At 40.4% G+C, this 20,566-nt stretch overlaps 1 protein-coding gene across 1 annotated transcript in view; it reads right to left on the minus strand.

Moving 5' to 3' along the window:
- The window catches only part of KCNN2 (potassium calcium-activated channel subfamily N member 2), a 77,875-nt gene extending 58,938 nt beyond the window's left edge, over positions 1-18,937 (minus strand). Inside the window, exons 1-3 of the mRNA XM_067315432.1 lie at positions 18,890-18,937; positions 17,480-18,600; positions 17,062-17,157 (exon numbers count right to left, since the gene is read on the minus strand). Coding sequence (XP_067171533.1) covers positions 17,062-17,157; positions 17,480-18,600; positions 18,890-18,911 — 1,239 coding nt within the window. The 5' untranslated portion in view covers positions 18,912-18,937. The remainder of the gene's footprint in view (positions 1-17,061; positions 17,158-17,479; positions 18,601-18,889) is intronic.
- Between the last annotated feature and the right edge of the window lie 1,629 nt (positions 18,938-20,566).

The raw sequence follows: 20,566 nt of genomic DNA on the forward strand, positions 1-20,566 counted from the left end.
AGTAATATCAAATCCCTCAATTGTCGTGTGGTTTACTGAAGAAAAGAGTAAGTGAACAACACAGTTAAACATTTCAGTTCTCAGATATATTCCAAATACATGTTAAGTCAGCAGTGTTTTGCAATATCTTTTGAAGTTGCATAGTTGCTGAAAAAGCAATAATCTTTTGTCCTCTCTTTTTACCTACCATCCTCACAGATTTCAATAAGATACTACATGCAGAAAGGCAATGGAAGAAAAATGAAGCTTTAAGTACTGATTCAATTTAAAAAAATGAGAACAGAAGAATGTTGAGTTAAACTTAGACATTAAAATTTGATCTTATAATTTTCATAGAAGAAAATGTTATTTAATCACCTTGTTTTTTTAAACTTTAGGATGTCATTACGGAATATATACTTGAGAACATATTCACTTGTCAGCAGAAGAAATCCTAATACACTGCAAAGAAAGAAGTTTCTCGGTAGCGTTAAGTGGAATGTGTTATGTTTGCAGATGCAGAAAATCCCTATCAACTTCCCTTGACCTCAGTGATGCCAATTGCTTCTAAGAAAATTAATATTTGAAAGTGATAATACCTTCAGCTGTCACATAACGAGATTTAGGAGGTGAAAACATGGAAAGTAGAAAGCATCAGAAGTCACAGAGGACCACAGATCCAGTACAAACATTTCTGTTTCCTAAGAATATTAACATTTCAAAATCATATTTATGAGGTGAATTTCCACATAAATCTGTGTCTCCAGAATCAAACAATGAAATATGTGAATACCAAACATTCTGGAACAAATACGGGCCTATAAATTAGGCTGTGAATAACAATTAAAATAGAATATACTGAGAATACATAGGAATTAGTACAGGATTTCATGTACATTTTTTATACTTGCAATTATGCAACCTAAAAAATGCAATTGTTCATTTTTAATTTTGAAAATGAAGTGATATTTGTGCGTGCCTGCTTGCTTGACTATGTACATTTACTATTCAGAAAGCAGGGAAGGAAAATGAGAGAAGGAGACAAAAAACAGCTGAAGAGGAAAATATTAAGGATACACATATACCCTCTGCTGCTGTATATACACATATATACCCTCTGTTACAATAACCATGTATTAATTTCAAGATACTACTCCCCATTTCAATGGTGAAGGATGCTAGTAATAAAGAGAGAACAAGCTTTTCCTATAGAACTGAATCCCATGGTCTACACAGGAGGCCAAACTCCATTCAAGGTCAAAGATGTTATGCCTGTTTACAGCTTTCAAATTTCTCACATTAAAGTTCAGTGTTAGACTAATAATTTACCGTTTCATGTCAGTGTTTTTCAAAGTTTCTTCTAATACAGAACTATTGTATACTTTTACTAAATCTGCACTCTACAAGACAAATTAAGTTATTTTCATTGAAATTATATAACGAATTTCCAGCATGTGGAGAAACATGTAGAAGTAAGACATGCATCAATCTTAAGCAACAAATAAACCTGATGTTTCTATTGCCCCACAGTATAAATGTAAAAATAAATAGCATATCATAGATATTCATATAGGTGTCTGTATATTTACATAACAACACTTTGCGTTAAATTCATATAACACCAGATTAAAAAAGAGAAACAAATTCAGAGTAGATAGATTGCACACAGTGACAACTTAGATCACAGACTCCCTGAAGTTCTTTAAAACAGAAGTAGAGAAGTTAATTTTGTAAATGATTCATGTATCAAAACAAATTCATACCAGGCTATAAGAGGATGATGGTGAATGCAGAGCAAAGGAAATTGGCCAGTTTCTAAGAATGCCTTTACAATCTAGGTAGAAAAACAAATGTGAAAACAATATCTCTGCTCTGCTCTACAACTGTGAGGGTATGTTAATACAGAAATATAAAGGAAGCAATAAACAACGATAAAGTAGCATCAGCTACACTGCTAGAGGCTTCCTTGCAGAAGGACAATCAACAGCACTCACAAAGGCAGGGTGGCAATCATTTAATTTAGAAATCCAGATTTCAAGTGGTTAAATATTGGAACTACTTTAACCTTCTAAACTAGAACTATCAAACAAGCAAGCAAAATAGAGCATCTGTGGCTGCTGATCTACAGGACTTTTTGACCAAACTTTTTTCTATAGTTTGCAGTCCCAAAAATGTCACTTATACAATCAAAAACAGCATTATAGTAGTCAGAGAGGAAGAACGCATTGCTCTTATCTCTCTACTACAGTCAAGTTATCTCCCCACCTCTTTCATTAAGTACATAAGATTGAAAACTATATGGTAGTTGGAAACAGATATCTCAAGCCTTTAACACTATTTCCCCAAAATAAGAGATGAAAAAGACCTTTTCCATTATTATCACATGGCCTGCAAGTTATTCAAAGGCCTGTTCCAGACCTCAGAGTACCTGCAGGAATTCATGAAGATTACTGGACTCCAAATCCTGAATACAATCCCACAGAGCAGAGAAGTTAGTGTGTTTAAGTCCTGAGGCATCAAACACCTTTTGCATGCAAGCACAGAAGGCAAAGAAAAACGTATTTCACAAAACTACCTGTAAGGTTGTTTAATTTGTATTTTCTAGAATGTTTCCCACATCTGGAGTTAAGACCAAACTTTCTAGTAGGTCATTAAAAATTGATCTGCAGAATCTTATGGATATACCTGTCTATGTCAATAAAACATTCTTAGTTTGCTTAAATTGGAAAGTTACATGCACATAGGTATAGATACACACACACACACACACATACACAATTACTCACAGCCCTAATTATAAAAAGCCAACTTAAAAGGACACTTGTATAAGGTGATATTTAGTTTCTGCATAAAAATGATTTTTGTATAGTACTATTTACATAAATTTGATATGAGTGATATGAGCAAAATGAGTTTTTCGTGGTTATTGATATCTTGCTGTGTGTGCTATGGCTGTGTATGCCACCACACTTAAACTTCACATCAATGTGTGCTGTTGACTAAGTAAACTCAAAACACACCCCTTGAAGACAGCATTAAACCTGACCATTATCTTCAGAAAAACATATGTAACCGAGGCTTTGACCACTCAACGGTCTTTGTGTACCATATTTTCAAAAGTGCAGCATCAAAAACTGCACATTAAAGTACACCCAAGGAATACATCACAATTACTTTGACAGGGCACACACACAGAGGAACGTAACCACAACCATTTCAATAAAGAGGTATGTGTTATTCAACACACTTATCAGTTTGTCCATGTCTTTTTTAATCCCTGTCCCTCAGGTCATTGCAGGAAAAAAACTAGCCCAAATATTCTATGAGAATGAGTTTTGGTTATTTTTTTTAAACAAAGAAAAGACATTTGTGATCATGTAAACAAACAGACATATTCTGCCTACCCATATTTTCCTTCTGTTTAAGTAAGATATGGACAGTATTCTTTTTTGCTTTCTCTCTCCAAAGATATTCTAGGGCATTGCTCAGTATTTTTAAATGCTACAGGCCAGACTTTCAGCTTCATCATTCATCTCAGACGACTATGAAGTGTCTTAGCCCTTGACAGCCTACAATGGCAAGGACTTGCACTAGGCAACTGCTGAGACATATGGATTTTCCATGCATGTAGTTTTCCCCATATATTTGTGCTTCAGGGACCCAAAGAGTGTAAGACACTCCTAAAACTACAATCCTTTCTATTCAGTAATGCTTTATGCAGGAGATAGTGTCAAGAAGTGAAAACCAAGGACTCCCAGGGAAAAAAGGATGTTCTTAGATATCCAGATTTCTTCCCCAGTGCGATGGAGAAGAAGATACCCCTAAGGAAAGCATAATTATATAATGGACTAAAAAATCCTCACAAGCTTATAAATTGTAACATAGTCAAAAGAATTTGATAATGAGCTTATTATTATTAACAGAAAAGACTGGTTTTGACCAAAAAGATAATAATTAAGCCCAAAACAAAATATCTTCATATTTTCATTATTAAAAAGGTATTTCATGAGGCAATTTCCTAATTTAATTTAGTTCAGACTCTTGCTGGAACAATCACACTTGAGCCTCCTCCTATTTGTAACCATGGGAGATATCTAGTTATATGAACTTTTATGAACCTTTGAACCAAATCAGAGTTCCAGAAATAAAAGTCCACTGCTCAGGGTTACCATATTCATTTGAGATGCTTAGTAGATACATCAGTGAGTGACTGAAGTAAACATACTAAATAAAGAGTTCTTTCAAAGTCAGTATCTGCTACAGGTATTTTTTCCTTTTAATAATATTCTTCATTTAACGGTTATTCTATTCTTAAGTAGTTTCAGACCGAGCTCTCTCCAACAGGATAAAACACAATAAGTTGTTCCTTAAATTACAACATTTGGAAAGCTTCCATCCAGAACGAACAGTTCCCAAAAGCTCTTGTGACTGGATTTGACAGTCAAAAATGTCCTGCAAGCTGATGCAGAAGGAGCATGACTTAAAGCTCTGAATAGGATATCTAGCATAAGTGCAGGAACAATAATACAGTAAGAGCAGTTTAGGTAGGACTCCTGTTCTTTTCCTTTGCACAAAGAGGCAAAAGAGGAGGAAATGGGACCAGTGACCTAAAAAAGTATTTTTTTTGTTTTATACTGTGTATTGTTCTGTTATTTAAAACATAAGGAAGAAATCAAAAAGAAAAAGAAGTGTATGTTATTACAAAACAGGTATGTTTACTAGCAAATACACTGGATGACCCAGAACAATCCAGAGTTGCTGCTCCATATGACTGATAGAGGTGGAGTGAAAAAGATACTTGGCTTTAAAACCATACTTCTGTTCCGAGGAATTTAAGGACAGAGCAGGTTACTTGCCTGTAGCAAACCTTTAGGAAACATTTCACCAGTCAAGCTGCTTAAATACAACTTGTGCAGAACCCAACTCTCATTTGCTGCCACTCCACACAACTCCCTATTTCTAGCTGGCCTGTTCTGGCTCACTCCCACCACTAAGAGAAGAGACTGTAGAAGGACATTAGCTATGCCAGCTTTACTACACCTGAAAGCAAAAGTTGCAAATAAATACTGAATTTGCACTTTCACAAATATAAACAACAAATGACTGCATTGAACAAATTTAAACTAAGAAAATAATTCCAAAACAAAATATCTCTTTAAAAACATTTGCTGGTCCTTTAGGTGATCTTCTGTAACTGGTACGCTAATCTTAGCAGTACTGGCATGGAAGCATTGGTCAGATTCCAGAGTTAGGGATGAATTTCATTTTGCACTGAAGCAGCAATTCCAAGACTTTGTGTCTGAAGAATGCATCACATCTTCCCACAAAATAACAGTACTATTTTACAGAACTGATTTTTAGAATGGATCCTGTAAGAAGCCTCATGCTCTCTGTCATATTTCTTCCCCATTTCAAGTATCTCAGACACAAAATAACTCTGATTCTACAATCTTCTTGTAGAAGCAAAAGTCACTGAGAACCATCTACATTTCAATATTTTTATGTGTTAATTTTAAATCATCATTTTACAATTTTTCATTTGGATTTGCTTTTCTTCATTCAGTACTAAAAATAATTTGTTCTACAGATCACTGCATGAAGAACTGCCATCTCCCAAAACGGCTGCCATCTGCCACTGTTCCCAATGTGAGAGAAGCCTCACTCTTTTCAGGGAAGATCAGCTTCATTACTACTGGGAAAACTGGAACCAATTAAAAAAAGGATGTATTTATTGAAGAAATTGCCAATATTTTTGCAAGGCAACAGATGAAATACAAGTTAAAGAAAGAAATACTGAATCTGAAGCTAGATAAAATGAGTTCATTCATTCATTTTGCCAAAGGAGTACCCCTGTGACTCTAGACCTAGGAACTTATTCTAAAAAAAAGATTGATACCAACACATCATATACATAAGACTCTTCCTTCCAAGTTCCTCCTTTAGTGTTTATGTATGACTTATTTGGGGAAGTTCACGTGCTTTTTTTTTTTTAATGGATTTTATTTAACTGGTAACTGGTGAATACACATCAGTACCATAGGAATTATTAGGTTCCTGCAATGTGTCTACCATCTCATAAACACACTTAAATTGGGAACTTAATTTAAGGTTATACTTAAAATAACTCCAAATACAGAAATGCAAAACGTAAGCACTTAAGCATTGTCCTAAAGCAGCACCGTTTAAATAAGGTAAATGTCTTGGGCAGCAAGAGAAGTAGAGTGGGGTTAGGTGCACCTGTATATTTAAAAATCTACATAAACACCATCATGCTTTGATGCTGACTGTATAGTGGCAGTCCTGCAAGCACTGCCTCTATAATGCATGCTGTCAGGCAACACTGGGGAGGGAGACGCAACAAAGCAACCATTTAGTATCTGTTATCTCCTTAAGGCCTCCAGTGGGCTTCTGGCTAATCCATACAGCAGATAAAAGCGTCCTCATACTTTTTCAAAGATTAAGTGAAAATATCTTTAGGAGAAGTAACTTTCAACATCAGGTTGAATAAACATGGGCACAAGTGATTTATTTCTTTAGAGGTAAAAGAGTTTCACTTGATGACTACCAGTTATGACTGAAGCTGCTCCATCAGCACAAGTAGCTTAACTGAGCTACCTGGGTTCACTGAGGAATTCTCAGGCATAACAAAACAAAAATCCCAACATATTCCATCAAACACCTTCCCTGGCATACACCCTTCTTGAGGCTGCCCTGTTACTATCTGAATTTTACAGCTTCGTCAAATCTGTCTGGTTTACAGGAACTCTCTCAAGTAAAAGATGCTCTGTCTACCCTCAAAGTTACTGTTTTGTGTTTTTTTTAAGTCTGCAAACCAAATAAATGAAACGAGTTTGCACTGAGTGCTGCCAACCCTACCATCTTCCATGACTTAAAGATAAAACTGCTTTTCAAAAATGCTTTAGAAAGCTTTATTTTCACAACTATGTCCAAGGGGGCAGTCCAGGTCAGCAAAAGCCTCATGTTCAGCAGTGAGCATAGGACAACACTAGCCACAACAAATCTCAAAAGTCACAGGTGAAACATAAGAATTATTAATTTTGGATGAGCTAACTGACATCTCTGATCAGAGGCTGGATATAAAGAACTGTTCATCTTTTTTTATTTTCCTTCTAAATGCCAAATGGCAGGAGAAGAGAATGGTCTGCCAGCTGCTGACCACACTGCTAAATTTCTCATCTGGCTCTGTTGCACCCTATTCTGTTGCTGGGAGGCAGACAAATGTCTATTCATACATGGCTGCAAATAAAGATGGATAATCAAACATTCTCCTATTTCACAACCAAATTTGGAATGCAGACTGGCCATGGGTAATCTTCTTTCAAAAAAATCATTTTTTTTTTAACATCTTGCCATTAGACTATCATATAAATATTTGGAAACTGAACTGGAAATACCTCTGGCCAAGCACAGATCTATACTACTGTGTAAGGATGTAACCATTTAAAGTCATTGCATTGCATAAATCACAGCAGAATGGAAATTATTATCTTGTACCATACAGCCCAAAACTGAATGAGAACAAAAACAGGAAATTTATTGTGAATCCACTTTATCCCATGACACCATTCAGATGAGGATCATATTTTGTAGTAGAAGTCATGGAGTACCTTTTCAGATTTGGATGGACAAAAACTTCTCCTATATCAGCCCATTCCTTATGCACAGCCCAAGGACAATATTTGAGCAGCATCCTACAATCAAAGGAATAGATGCAGCCACAATCTGGCTGTAGTAGCTACACAGCCAAAACAGAATTTAGAGCTACACCAGCAAGCAGCTCTCTGGAGAAAGAAAGAATAGGTACAGAGCCTTCTTAACTTTTTCATAAATCCATGTCCAGTGAAGAATTTTTGAGTCTCCTTGAAAAGAATTTTTATTAATAACAAAGTGATGTGAGAGGGCTTGTAGGATCAAACCCCTAGCATATCATGAAGATTCTCTAAATTAAAATGCTCCAAAAATCCCACTAATTTAGACACTTTCACAAATATGCATTCTTCTCTGAAGTCATGTTTTGTCAAAACACACCTCAAATGTGCATGGCTGGTGTAAAAAAAAACCCCTAATGGTATGTAGAAATTCATTGACAATACTTTTGATGCAAACTTCATTAACAACCTAGGTGCTATCAGTGAATGACCAGTGATGGCTATTATTAATCACATTTATTATTTGTTTCAGCTGGGAAACAACTTACCATGTGGTGTCTAAGCACATATGAACATCCCAATCTTTCTCCAGTTTCCCAGACTGAAAGCAGAATTCTATGCATGCAGGTTTTTTGGGTGCAACAGTACAAGCTGAATCAAAGCTACCATGCAATTTTATTGTTGTTTTTAATTAAGACATGCCTCATTCCCTGGCTGCAGCAGATCTTATTCTTAAAAGCATAACGATTTGTCTCAAAACAAGAAATAACATTCACAGCCTGGGGTGAATCTTTGTGTTTGTTAAGAGACTGAAGTTGAAGTATTGGTTTATAACGCATTATTCTAGTGAAAGACCCTACTGTCAGAGGTCGGGGTAGGGCAGGTGGAAATGTCTGCACACACCTGTAGTAAAGTTACATGACAGAAGTTGCAGTGCTATGAAAGCTGGAATAAACAATTGTAATAGGAACAAAATACTTCATAAAGATCCCCAGCACTATCTGATTAGGATATATTGTGGAGCACAGCATTCATTTTACATTGTATCATCTGGGAACGTCATCTACAGCAGGCTGTTCTTGAAAATTATAGGTATAGCTGGTTGACAACAACAGCATTTTATTTATGTGAAAAATGACTGGTCTCAGCATAAGACTATGAGCTAGGCAAGCCTGAGCTTCAAATGTAGAGCTGAAGCCATTTCCAGATTATTTCCAAAGCACCTGAACTCTTAGTCTCAGTCTTCCCTTTGTAAAACCATCACTTAACTGGCAGAAAAAAATGTGAGAACTCCTCAAGGTAATTCCCTTTGACAATGATAAATGCAATATAAATGCTTGTTACACATGCTTTTTCTTTTCTACAGGCTAACCTACGCCTACCCATCAAAGCACATAACTGATGTATAACTGTTCACAGAAGACACACCGCTACACTTAAAATACTACAAGCAACCATACTTACTGCAGACAGTACAGGTGAGAAAACTCAGGAAGCTCTATTCCCACAGGTGACAATACAATCTATGAATATGAGGCTATGTACATTTATTTCTCAATCATTTTTATTTCAAATGAGCTCTCTTACAAGCAAAAAATCTTCCTTTTTCTCTGATCTCCACCTCTGAATACCCAGACTCAGTATCAAGCTAGGTCCTTAGGCATCCTGGTCCTTACCAGTACTAGAGGTTTTACAGGACAAATTATATTTTGATTATATGTGTACAGCCTTTTAATTCCCTGTTTATGACTCTCACAGCACCTATTGCCTTCAATAACTTAGTCATATGTGTTCAATTAGAATTCAATAAACAATTCCGTTGGTCAAGAATGTAACACAGAACCCAACTCTCCCCTTTTCATCAGGATAGCTCTACAGTGTTAACAGGAATGAAAGCTTAGAAGGTACCACTGCGACAGAGTGGGTTTCCTTTAAATAAATATGCTCATTTGGAGAAAAAGAAACAAAGTGAATTACTCCTTAAAAACTAAATGTAGCAATATTAAAATACAAATACAAGGTATTTAAAGCCTAGCCACTGGTTTTAGTTTATATGGAACTCATAGATATATTTCTTACCTATCATGCAAATGTCTACTACTTCTCCAAAAGGGATTTAACTCTGAAAGGTCCTGCACTCCCCACCAAATCCCACCAAAAACTATTTTTATTAAGGACTATTTTCACACAGATGAATGAGAGCAATTGCAGGGACTGTTCAAGGGAAGAGATTCAATGAACCAATAAGCTACAAATATGTGATTTCCAGTAACTATATTTACACAGTATTCTATAAAGTATAGATATATTATATAAAGTGAACATTTTTGGTTACAAAAGTCTAGGTTTAGATACATTGGTTTAAAGTGAAAAATGCTTATTTTTACTACTCACTTTAGACAAAGAGTTCTGTCTAAGGCTGTAGAACATGCTGTCATGACAATCTCTTCTCAGCTCGTGACAACCATAAGAAATTACTTAACGCACTTTTCAAAATTAAAATAATTGGACAAAATCAGTCTTTTGCCTCAGTAAAAATACACTGCCCACTAGAAGTAAAATTGCTGGATATTTCACATATCACATTTTTTGAATGGAAGCTTTACATTCACCTTTTCAGTGTAATATAGCTAATACTATTTTTAAAAAAAAGAAAAAAAGCGATATTGAACACTGTTTTTCTTTACGTTGTCATGATGTGTAACTTCTTCCTTTTCAACAGCGCAGAGCTATATTTCCTCACAAAATTACTTGTTTTTCTGCTTGCTTTAGAGTTTATTTTCAGTTAATAAAAGAAACGTTGTACAATGACCAGTATATCTAGCTTACCTGAAAGCAAATTAAAAGATCAGTTATAGCCTCTTCTCTTCAGGGTAATTTATGTCTTAAAAGGAGCTACACAGGCTCAAAGCAGCAATTCATCCTCTAGTGAGGGAGTGTGACAAAGATTTCAATCATCAAAATCAAGGGTGAAAAAAGCTGATTGAAGTTGTACAAAAACTTCCACACAGCTTCATAGATACTCCCAAGTCCTACACAGCAGCTATGGCTGGGCTGATCTCTGCTCAAAATGGATCAAAAATGTGTCTCAAAACAAATTCAAAGGCCAGAATACCACATTTAGTGTATTACATATAAACCATAAACAGAATCACAAGAATGTTAATCTACATTTGTAAGGCTTGGTATTCCTTTCACTTAAACTTATGTAAACCAGAGCTGCAGTCAAGTAAATGAGATAAATTTCAATAGCAAAGGATCTAATGCATACAATGCTTTCACATTAGGATGTGCATGCAAAATCCCTCTAAAATAGTACACAATAGCTTCTCTGTTGATTTCAAATAAGCCAAACTGTGTATACAAATTCATGATCTGGTCTCTAGTTACAAACGTTCTCCTACCACTGTGTGTAATAACATTCCTTCTCACACTTTATTATGTATTACTACGTCTTGATGAACTTCAAATAGCCTCATTAAAGAGCACTGAGAACAACAGTGCATTTGAATGACCAATGCTAGTTATTGTCGGGTGAACCATTCAGCAGTCTGACCATCAGATACAACCTCTTCCTATGTCCCAATGGAGGCTGCTGGAAATAAGCATCTTCTACATTTAACTTAAATGCAAAAGGCCTCAGATCCTTTCAGTTGCTTTTCATTAGATGCTTGACCAATGCTAAAGGATTCCCTTTGCTGCCTTCTGTGCCTTATGTGTTAGAGCACTGATTTTCAGAGATGCTGGGCATCCGTAACTTTTCCTAGGTCAATAAGTTGTACGGAAATAATCTATTCAAAAATGCACTGAATGGAACTAAAAGAAAATACTTACCACATAAATAGTCTAAAGTGTTAATTTGTCAGGATACGGTCTCTCTAGATTCCTTATACATGAAGCCACTGTATCCTGGACCAAAACTGCCACATAATAAGTTTTGCTATCATCTGATCCAAGGTCTATTAAAATACACAGAAAAATTTCAGTAATTCTCAACAAGGTTTAGATTAGAATAAATTTATTACTCAAAATTTATTTCTTGATTTTCAGCTGTTATTCAACAGACTTGCTTTCTGTGCTAACTCTTAATCTACCTCATTTGTTTTCACAGCAGCAGTAAGTTTTACTGTCTGTATTTGTTAGTCCTGATGATTCAACATACCTAAGTAAAGGCAAGCTAGATTCTGTTTCTTTTGGCACAGAGTCAACGGACTTCCAACATGAGAGACAATGAGGTAAATATGTATCACTACAGTGAAGGCAAAAGGATTACACAGATATAAACAAATAAATAATTTGGCCAGCAGAATACCCATTATTGCTTGTGATGGAAAACCGTAAGAGTTTACCTTCGTATTTGTTACTGAGTGAAGGATTTTTACTGAAGAACTTTCCATTGATTCCAATAAGATAATTAAAGTTCCATAAACAGTGTTTATTATAATCATGCATTATGGAATTTATTTAAGCAATAAGTCATGAAGTGTATTTATTAATATCCACTACTCTTTCCTAATACTGCCTGTTCCTTTTCTTCATTTTTTGGGAGACAGGGAAAAGAAGAAAAGATTCTTGACTCTTCAGCAAGGTGTTTGGGCTCACAGTGATAATTTTCCGTAAAGTTAATGAAGACTGAAAGTGTTCCATTTCAAATCAGTACCACATGATTTTCCCACCACTTCAGAACACTCTAGTGACTGAAGGTACTTTCTCCCTGGAGGCCTGGAAAGTGATGGATTGAATTCTAAAAATGAACTCTGCTGTGACAGCAATGGCTTAACCTTAACTTTGAAGTTTGCATGACTTTCCATAGGAGTTCTACCTGAGCACAGACAGTCCAATTTATAAGTGTTTAAAAATCTCAATACACATACAAGAAACTGAAGATTTCTATTCATTTCTGACAAATATTGACAATTTTCATTTTTCTGCATGAGTAAGAACACCTGTATCAGTGAAAAAGAGGGAGAAGAGGTTCACATTCAGTTCAGGAGAACACAGGTTACCATTATTCAGAAAGGGCAATAGAAGGGCAATGTTTATTTACAGAAGGGATACTCTAAGTATTCCAGCCCCAAAGCACAAATTTCCAGTGGACACAGTCCTCCTACCCAGTAACAGTCATCTCTGAATAAATACTACTGTGACAGAAGACCCAGGAAAAGGGAATAAGGGCATCTTCTGAGAAACCTTAGCGAATTTGGAGTTTGATTCTTTGTTCTGAGTGATATAAGAAAGTGCCAGTAAAACTTCAGAATGTACATTTAAAAAGCATTTCCATCTCCAGCAGTATAAGAGAGAGACAGGGAGGTCTACTGTCCCAGTAAAAGTAGTAGAACTGCAGCTTTACCATGTGAACTGTTATCCAAAAGTTTCCTAACTTCGATCTGATTATTAATTTAACAGCAAATTCCATTAAAGAAAGGTGAAATGGTAGAATCAGTTGTCTAGAAACAACAATTTTAATCATATTGTATGGTGCTGTTTTAATTATGCAAAATACCATGAAGTAACAAACTGTTTATGCATGAAATGGGTAATTTATACATTATACATTATTATGATAATTGGATGATGCTATCTTCTTAGCTCTTCCCTCCTCCTCTTCAAACACGTATTTCTCAACTGGAGTAATAGTTAGAGAAATACCTGTTCCAGGCTGGAATAATGATGAGTTACATTTTTCCTACTGGCCTTCCAAACAAAGGACACTTTCTCTGAAGAACTGAATCAACAGCCACACAAGCCTACAGAAAGAATAATGAATATTTCATAATGTCCTAAGTGTGATGTTTTTAACAACATTACAAGGATGACAACAATGAAGCAAAAGAAGAATACACAGATTTGGGATTGTCACCATACTTAACTCCAACATCATTATTGTTGTTTACTTGATTTTTTTTCGGGGGGAGGGAGGTGAAGGAAGCATTGGTTGTGGTTTTTTTCCTCTTTTCTATAAATGATAATGTAAATGAAAAATTATCATTTAAAACTAATTGGTTTCATTTGATTTTTATTACAATCTTAATGTTAACTCACATTAACAAATACAATAACAGTTCGTGCTTTACTCCCAGAGTTAAACAGAATAATGAATCCACTGCAAGCACTGAAAACCTATTTGAAGAAAACATTTTCACATTTCAAATATTTCACAGGACTAGGCAGCGCCCAAACAGTGATTCTAGCCTAAATACTGCAGCTACACCATTCTAGAGACTTTGGTTTGTCAAAGGCTGGGCAGGTTTCTTGGAAGATTAAAAACATAATAATAAATGTGTTTTGCTAACAGATTCGGAAGGCAGAGAAGAGCACGTTGGAAACGCTGCGCGCGGAGAGGCGGCGGGAGCGCTGCTGGGCCGCGCGGCGGGGGAGCGGGGGAGCAGGGGCCGGGCCCCGCTGGGGCGCCCGGAGGCTGCGCGGCGCGCGGAGCTGTCTGCGGTGCTGAACGGGGAGGCGGCGGGGAACACCCCACGCACCTGGTGGACACGAGGTGCCTCCGCTCCTCCACTGCTTAGCAACTACAGTCTAACCAAAATATAGTAATAATAAAAATAACCACCGCAAGCCTGTTTGTCTCACATCCATGTAATGCTCTTGAGGAGCAACTCTATAAGTCTTATGAAATCTCCTTTCCAAAATAGGACCTTCGGCAGGTCTGGGACAGGCAAACTCCTAGCCTGGTTTAACTGTTTGCCGTCAAAGCAGAACGCACAGGCAAGGTCATTTAAACGGACAGGTTACAGTCACCTTCTATGCCATTAGACACTGCCATAGGCTTGCTTGCAGTATGGCTCTTCAGCCTTCCTACCAAGAAATCAAAAGACTACTGAAAAAGCTGAAGAAGCCAATTTTGGTTAGCAGGTATTTTAGGTCGCCAGGTACTTCTAAATATTAAACCTGCAAGTGGTAGTTATTGCTAAACTTTCACCTTATTCCCCAACATATTTTGGTTCATGTTTCATAGAAGAAACTGTTTTTTTCCTTTGGCAGGTTTGCTTCTATCAGACTGTAAAACATACCACACTGCAAGCAGAGTATGTTGATGTTCTTCTGTTCTACACAAAAAATTGTTTTCTCAGTGAACTCCTGCTAATGTACACTATACTTACTGGTAAAGTCTAAGTACCTTTCAGAAAAAAATGAAAAGGAATGACCAAATTTGAACAGGATTAACAAATAGCTGGTGCAAACAGTCCTCCAGGACACAACCAACCATCTGTGGGCATGATTCTACAGACCTCATTCATGGAAGACTCCACTGCACTTAGATGGCATTTGCCTGAATTAAAGGCTGGAGAAATTGACCTTAGAAGAATCTCTTTAGAAAACAGGCAGCTTTAAGATTATTTAAAAACCATGACATTATTGGGGTTATGCACTCTTTTTTTTTTTTTAAACCTGGAGTAGGTTCCATACATTTCTAAGCCAAAGTATTTTAAAGGTACCTCTTGTTTTCAGATTTCAGCTGTAGCATAAGTTTATCACCATAGACAGATGTAAATGTTGCTCTGCATGTTTTTCATTTTATTTTTTGAGAAGTGGATGTGTATAAACATACTATGACTAAATTAAAAAGTTATCAGATACCTAATAGCTAGTGGTGGTACAATGCCCTTTCCTTCCAACAGTCTCCTTGAAAAGAGAACTTCCCCTTCGTTTTTAAAATGAATAAAAGCCCATTGGAGCTGCAGCTTAGTCCAAGCCCTGCCATGATCACTGCAGTCTACAGTGTCTCTCAGACAAAAACATAGGTTTTGACTGTTTTACAAACAGGTATGCTTGTGTTCTATAACCTGCAGTGCTGAAAACAACATTAACCTTAAGTCATGCGATTGCACAACTTCTCCATGCAGTACATGAGGAAGTTCTTTTAAATGATCAATAAAAAAAAAAAAGAAGAAATGCAACTGAAGTTTTTTGAAAGATTGTTTTTTATGATCCATAACAAATCTTTGAAAGACTGAAAATTTGTATCTCTTTAGCTGAAAAAAATATAAATGCTGGAGTAACTTACTGTATGCTGATGCATACAGACACCTATAACTGTTTGGTTATCTTGTATATGATTTCATATTTAAAGTCTCTGAAAAATGCATAAAATAATCCAAATCCTTACAGAGCTTGTTTTTTCAGCTTTGTTCTTAGTTCCTCAAGCACCACTTATAGCAAGGTACACTGGAGAAGAATGCTCCCACATTGCAGCAGCTACATTTATTTATTTTTCCACAAACAAAGAAACCTCATCAGCATTCCAATAGTTTCTAGTGATATTCTTTTATAGTAATACTTATTTATTGAGTACAATAAGGTAAAGCAGTTGTCCACCTTTGATACTAATGCAAAGAAACTGGGTTCTGTGCCAGAAATAGAAGTTTTGCATGTGTAAAGACTGCAGGGCAAGATCCAGTTTGGCAAACAGTTCAGTAACACAATACTTTCTTTAACATTAGTCTAGGTAAAAGACCAGGGTACCCTTTCACATAAGAACTACTACAGTACCCATTTGCATAGAAAAAGGGAACTATACAATTCTTAATTTTTTTTTCTTAATTGGTACAACCAAAAAAAGCCTTCTTTGCCCTTGAAAACTGTCATTCCAGCCAGTATCCCAAGGTCTCTCCAACTGTAAGTAGAAAAAGCACCAATATATCTATGGATAAGATATTTTTCATTTCAAAACTTTGAAAACTGTTATATGTTTCAATTTAACTGAAATCCCAAATTTTCATCTCTTGATCAAAAACAATCAGAACTCAGTAAAGCAGAACATGGGGCAACTTCTGTTAGACTTGTTCTGTGGCTTTGATCAATACGTTCTCCCTACCTTTAGCCCTACCTGTCTTGACAGTTTTCCTCTGTCACGTTCCCTGGTGGCTGCAATTTCTGTTGCATTAAATAAAACAAGTCCAACATAGATGTTCCCCATCTCTTTAAATATCCTTCTAGTGTATGGTAGTTTCTGAGACTGCACAATGAAGATTTACATACCTAGAAGTTAGTGAAGCCTTTTCCCTGACAATTAAGCCTGCCATCCAAAGGAAATGCACAACATAAAATTTAGTTACTGGGAAATAAAAGAGTGCTGTTCAATGTCTGCTACAGAAGACAGAAGGTATGTTATAGAGAAAGTGTGTTGTAACATCGGGACAAAGTGATCCTACAGCATAACTGCAGGTGACAGCCCCTAGCAGGCAAAGCTTCCTGGCACGTATATGTCATGTAGCCTATCATATTTCTCTCCAGGGCTGAAATATGTTCACCAAACTTCGGGCAACACTAAGTGGTTGTTTTTGTTTTGTGGACCGGCGGGAAGTGCGAAGTACTTACCACAGCAATACCTTTAGAAAAACCGACTCTGCAACCGCCGCTACACCAACTCTCAGTAATTCCCAAAGCAAAGCATTACCTGGATTTCCCTTGCGTGGTACACAATAATGAGGCCGAGCAGGATAATCGTGGAGAGGCTAATAAGGCATTTCAGAGCGAGGGAATACAGCGACTCCTGCAACGGGAAGACACGGGCGTCCCTCAGGGACCCGCGCGCACGCACCGAGCTGCCCAGCGCCGGGGGTCGCCTCGCCTAACGGCTGCCGGGGGAGGGGCGGGGGTCGCCTCGCCTAACGGCTGCCGGGGGAGGGGCGGGGGTCGCCTCGTCTAACGGCTGCCGGGGCCGGGGGGTGGGGGGAGGGGCGGGGCCGCCTCGCCTAACGGCTGCCGGGGCCGGGGGTCGCCTCGCCCCAGGGCTGCCGGGGCCGGGGGAAGGGGGTCGCCTCGCCCGGCGCCGAGGGGCCCGAAGCGGCGGCGGCGGCGGGCGCGGGTGGTACCTTGGTGTAGGCGCCCCAGGACAGCTCGGTCTCGATGACCATGACCACGATGCCGAACATGCCGAAGATGAGCGCGTAGTCGCTGAGGCGCTTGCGCTTCTCGAAGAGCGCCCGGCGGTGCCCCAGCTTGTAGCCGATGTTCTGGTTCTTCTTCTTGCTGGACTTGCTGCCGCCGTTGTTGGGGGCGCCGGGGCCCGGGCCGGGGCCGGCGGGGCCGTAGAGCGCCAGGTTGTTGGAGTTGTTGTGCTCGGGCTTGGACACCACGATCTCTGGGGCGGCGGCGGCGGCGGCGGGGCTGGGGCTGGCGAGCGGCGGCTGGAGCGGCTGCGCCTCGGAGTCCAGCTCGTGGAGGTTCCTGCGGGACGAGCTCAGGTTGCTGAGCGGCCGCATGACGCCGCCGTTGTACCTGCAGCTGCTCATGGCTATTTCGGTGAAGGGGTTGCTCTCCCGGCGCTGCTGCTGCTGCTGCTGCTGCTGCTGCTGGTGATGGTGGTGATGGTGATGGTGGTGGTGAGTGCTGCCGCTGCTGACAGTGCTGCTGGGGCTGGCTGCCTGCTGCTGCTGCAGGCTATGGCACTGGTGGTACTGGGGGTACTGGTGGGGCTGCCTAGCCGAGCCGGCATGGCTGGAGGGGGTCAGCTCGCTGACGTTCAGCTGGCTGCCCTGCCGGGAGGAGGCGGCGGAGGAGAGCGGCGACGAGTGCGTCCGGAAGGCGCCCGAGAGGGGCGAAGAGGTGCGGAGCAGCAGGGGCAGGTTATCCCCCGCTGCTGCCGCAGCAGCCCCGTAGTAGGCGCAGTTGTTGCACTGGAGGCATGGGCTGTGCTGCTGCTGCTGGAGGAGGCTCTGCTTGTCCTGGCCGTGCGACGGCGGCGGCTGGCACTGCGGCGGCGGCGGGCGCTGCTGCTGCTCGGCGCAGAAGCCCGGCGGGAACTGCAGCGGGGTTTCCATGCCCGCGCCGTTAAAGCCGCAGGAGGACCAGGCGGTGCTGCGCCCTGCGCAATGCGTTATGGTCGGCAGGGGAGAGTCCTGCTGCCGCCACCGAGGGCCCATCCCGGCTCCCGTAGAATCCAACCGCCGCGTCCGATTGGTCGGGCGGACCAAAACAAGGGGCATCACGTCACCTGGAGGGGCGACAAGCCACAGCGTAAGGCGGCGGGGGCGGGGCGGAGCCGCGGGGTCCCCCTGCCCGCCCGCCCCCCGCCCGCGGGGGATACCGCTCCCCCCCGCCGCCGCGGCTTCCCCGCTCGCCGCCCCGCGGAAACGCGGGGTCAGGGAGGCCGCGCGCGCCCGCTCCGGGATCGCCCTCCCCGGGGACGGGCCGCCGCGGCGGGGCGCCCCGCGCGCCCGCTCCGCTCCGCTCCCCGCGCCCGCTCCCCGGCCCGGCCCGGCCCCGCCGCCGCCGCCGCTCACATCTGCGCCGCCGCCGGAACATGGGCGCCCGCCGCGCTCCGGAGCTGTCCAGCGCCGCCCCGCCGCCGCCGCCCTGCAAGACACAGCGGCGCCCTAAGCGGCCCGGCCCGCGGCGGGAGGCTGCCGGGCCTCCCGCGCCGCGCCGCCCGGCGAGGCCTGGCCACCCGCGGTTATTTCCGACGCTCGCAGCCCCGCGACGAGCGGGAGAGCTCTGCCTTCGGCCACGCTTTTTCGCAGCTGCCCGAGGCGGTCAGTGGCAGCGCGGCAGGCCGCGGCCGGGGCCACCTGCGGGGTGACCTGCGGGCTGGAGCCCTTCCCCAAGGGGCTGCCAGGGCTCACCGCCCAAAGAGGACCCCGGCACCGAGGAACAGAGGCTGCTGCCGGGACCCCCTCTCCTGGCATGGTGTTCCACAGCAATCCTTAAGTTGGTCACCTGCTACCATTTTGCCTCTTCCCCTTCCTTTTCCTTCCCAAACTCTCACTGAATAATGCATTCTGGCAGCTCCCTTACACAGAGCAATGTCTGAACGAGACACAGGCTCTTTTCTGCATTTATTTAAGGAAAGAATCGTGAAAAAGGTAAGTGATTTACTTTATTATAGCTATGCCATTCTTGTTACCTGGCTGACATTATAAGAGGCGTTTCTTTTTTTTTTTTTTCCAGTCAGGCATCACTGTGCAGATTGAAAATTCAGCTGTAAAATTGCACTTTAATAGCCTGGAAGGTCTCTTTACATCTTCAACTTCTCTCTAATATTAAAGACAACATTCAGAAAGCCCTTCTAGGACAAAAGCCTACACCTGTATAATTTCTGTATCTCACACAGCGTTCAGTTTCCGTTGACACTCTGCAGACTTGAATGGCTTGCATTTGCAGTTATTTGGGTGAGGTGCTATGACTGACTAAGTTTTTAAATATGTTCTGCTACAAAATTTCAGTTATATAATTCTTAGCCAAAATGTACCTTTTAAAGCAAGCACGTATTGCATATATACAATCAAACAACCCTTGCTAATGCAGTAAAGGTTATGGTTCAAATATATAGGTAGATTATTCTGAAAGTGACCAACAATTAGAATCTTTGAGTACGCTTACACAGCATAGGCTATTCTGAAAAGCACCCATAAATAGGGGTGTATATGATACACAGCATCGTCATGCCTTCTGGTATGTCACAAATTGTTTAATAATCAAGTTCTGAATAAAAACACGCTTACACATTCCTGCCTAAATGATAAAGCACTTTCTAAATACATCAGTCTGCACTTTTAAATTACAAAGTGTATTTGGATGATCTCCTTTGCAGTCAGTTCTCTCGAGCATCCAAGACCAAAAAAAAAGGAAGCTTTTAGTTTTAAGAATAAACAAGCTGCTTAACACAGCTTCAGATCTTCCGTTGCCTGTTTGTAAAAAACACAGTGCTATAATTCTGTCTCAGTGGTCCTATTTTGCCTGTGTTTTCAAACACATGAATCAGAAAATCTTAGTGAAAATATGTTTCTATCATGGTGTAAATAAAAGTTCTACACAAATGTGCTGTCGGAATATATGCTTTATGAAGTAATTAAAGATTTAGATATGCTTAGCTTTCATTCGTCCTTCTCTGTACATGTCATGTCCCTAATGTTTGCTTAAATATACTTTCTTTAAAGTGTTCTTTTTAACAGAAGATAAAG

This window comes from Apteryx mantelli, chromosome Z (assembly GCF_036417845.1).
Source record: "Apteryx mantelli isolate bAptMan1 chromosome Z, bAptMan1.hap1, whole genome shotgun sequence".
Lineage (NCBI taxonomy): Eukaryota > Metazoa > Chordata > Aves > Apterygiformes > Apterygidae > Apteryx > Apteryx mantelli.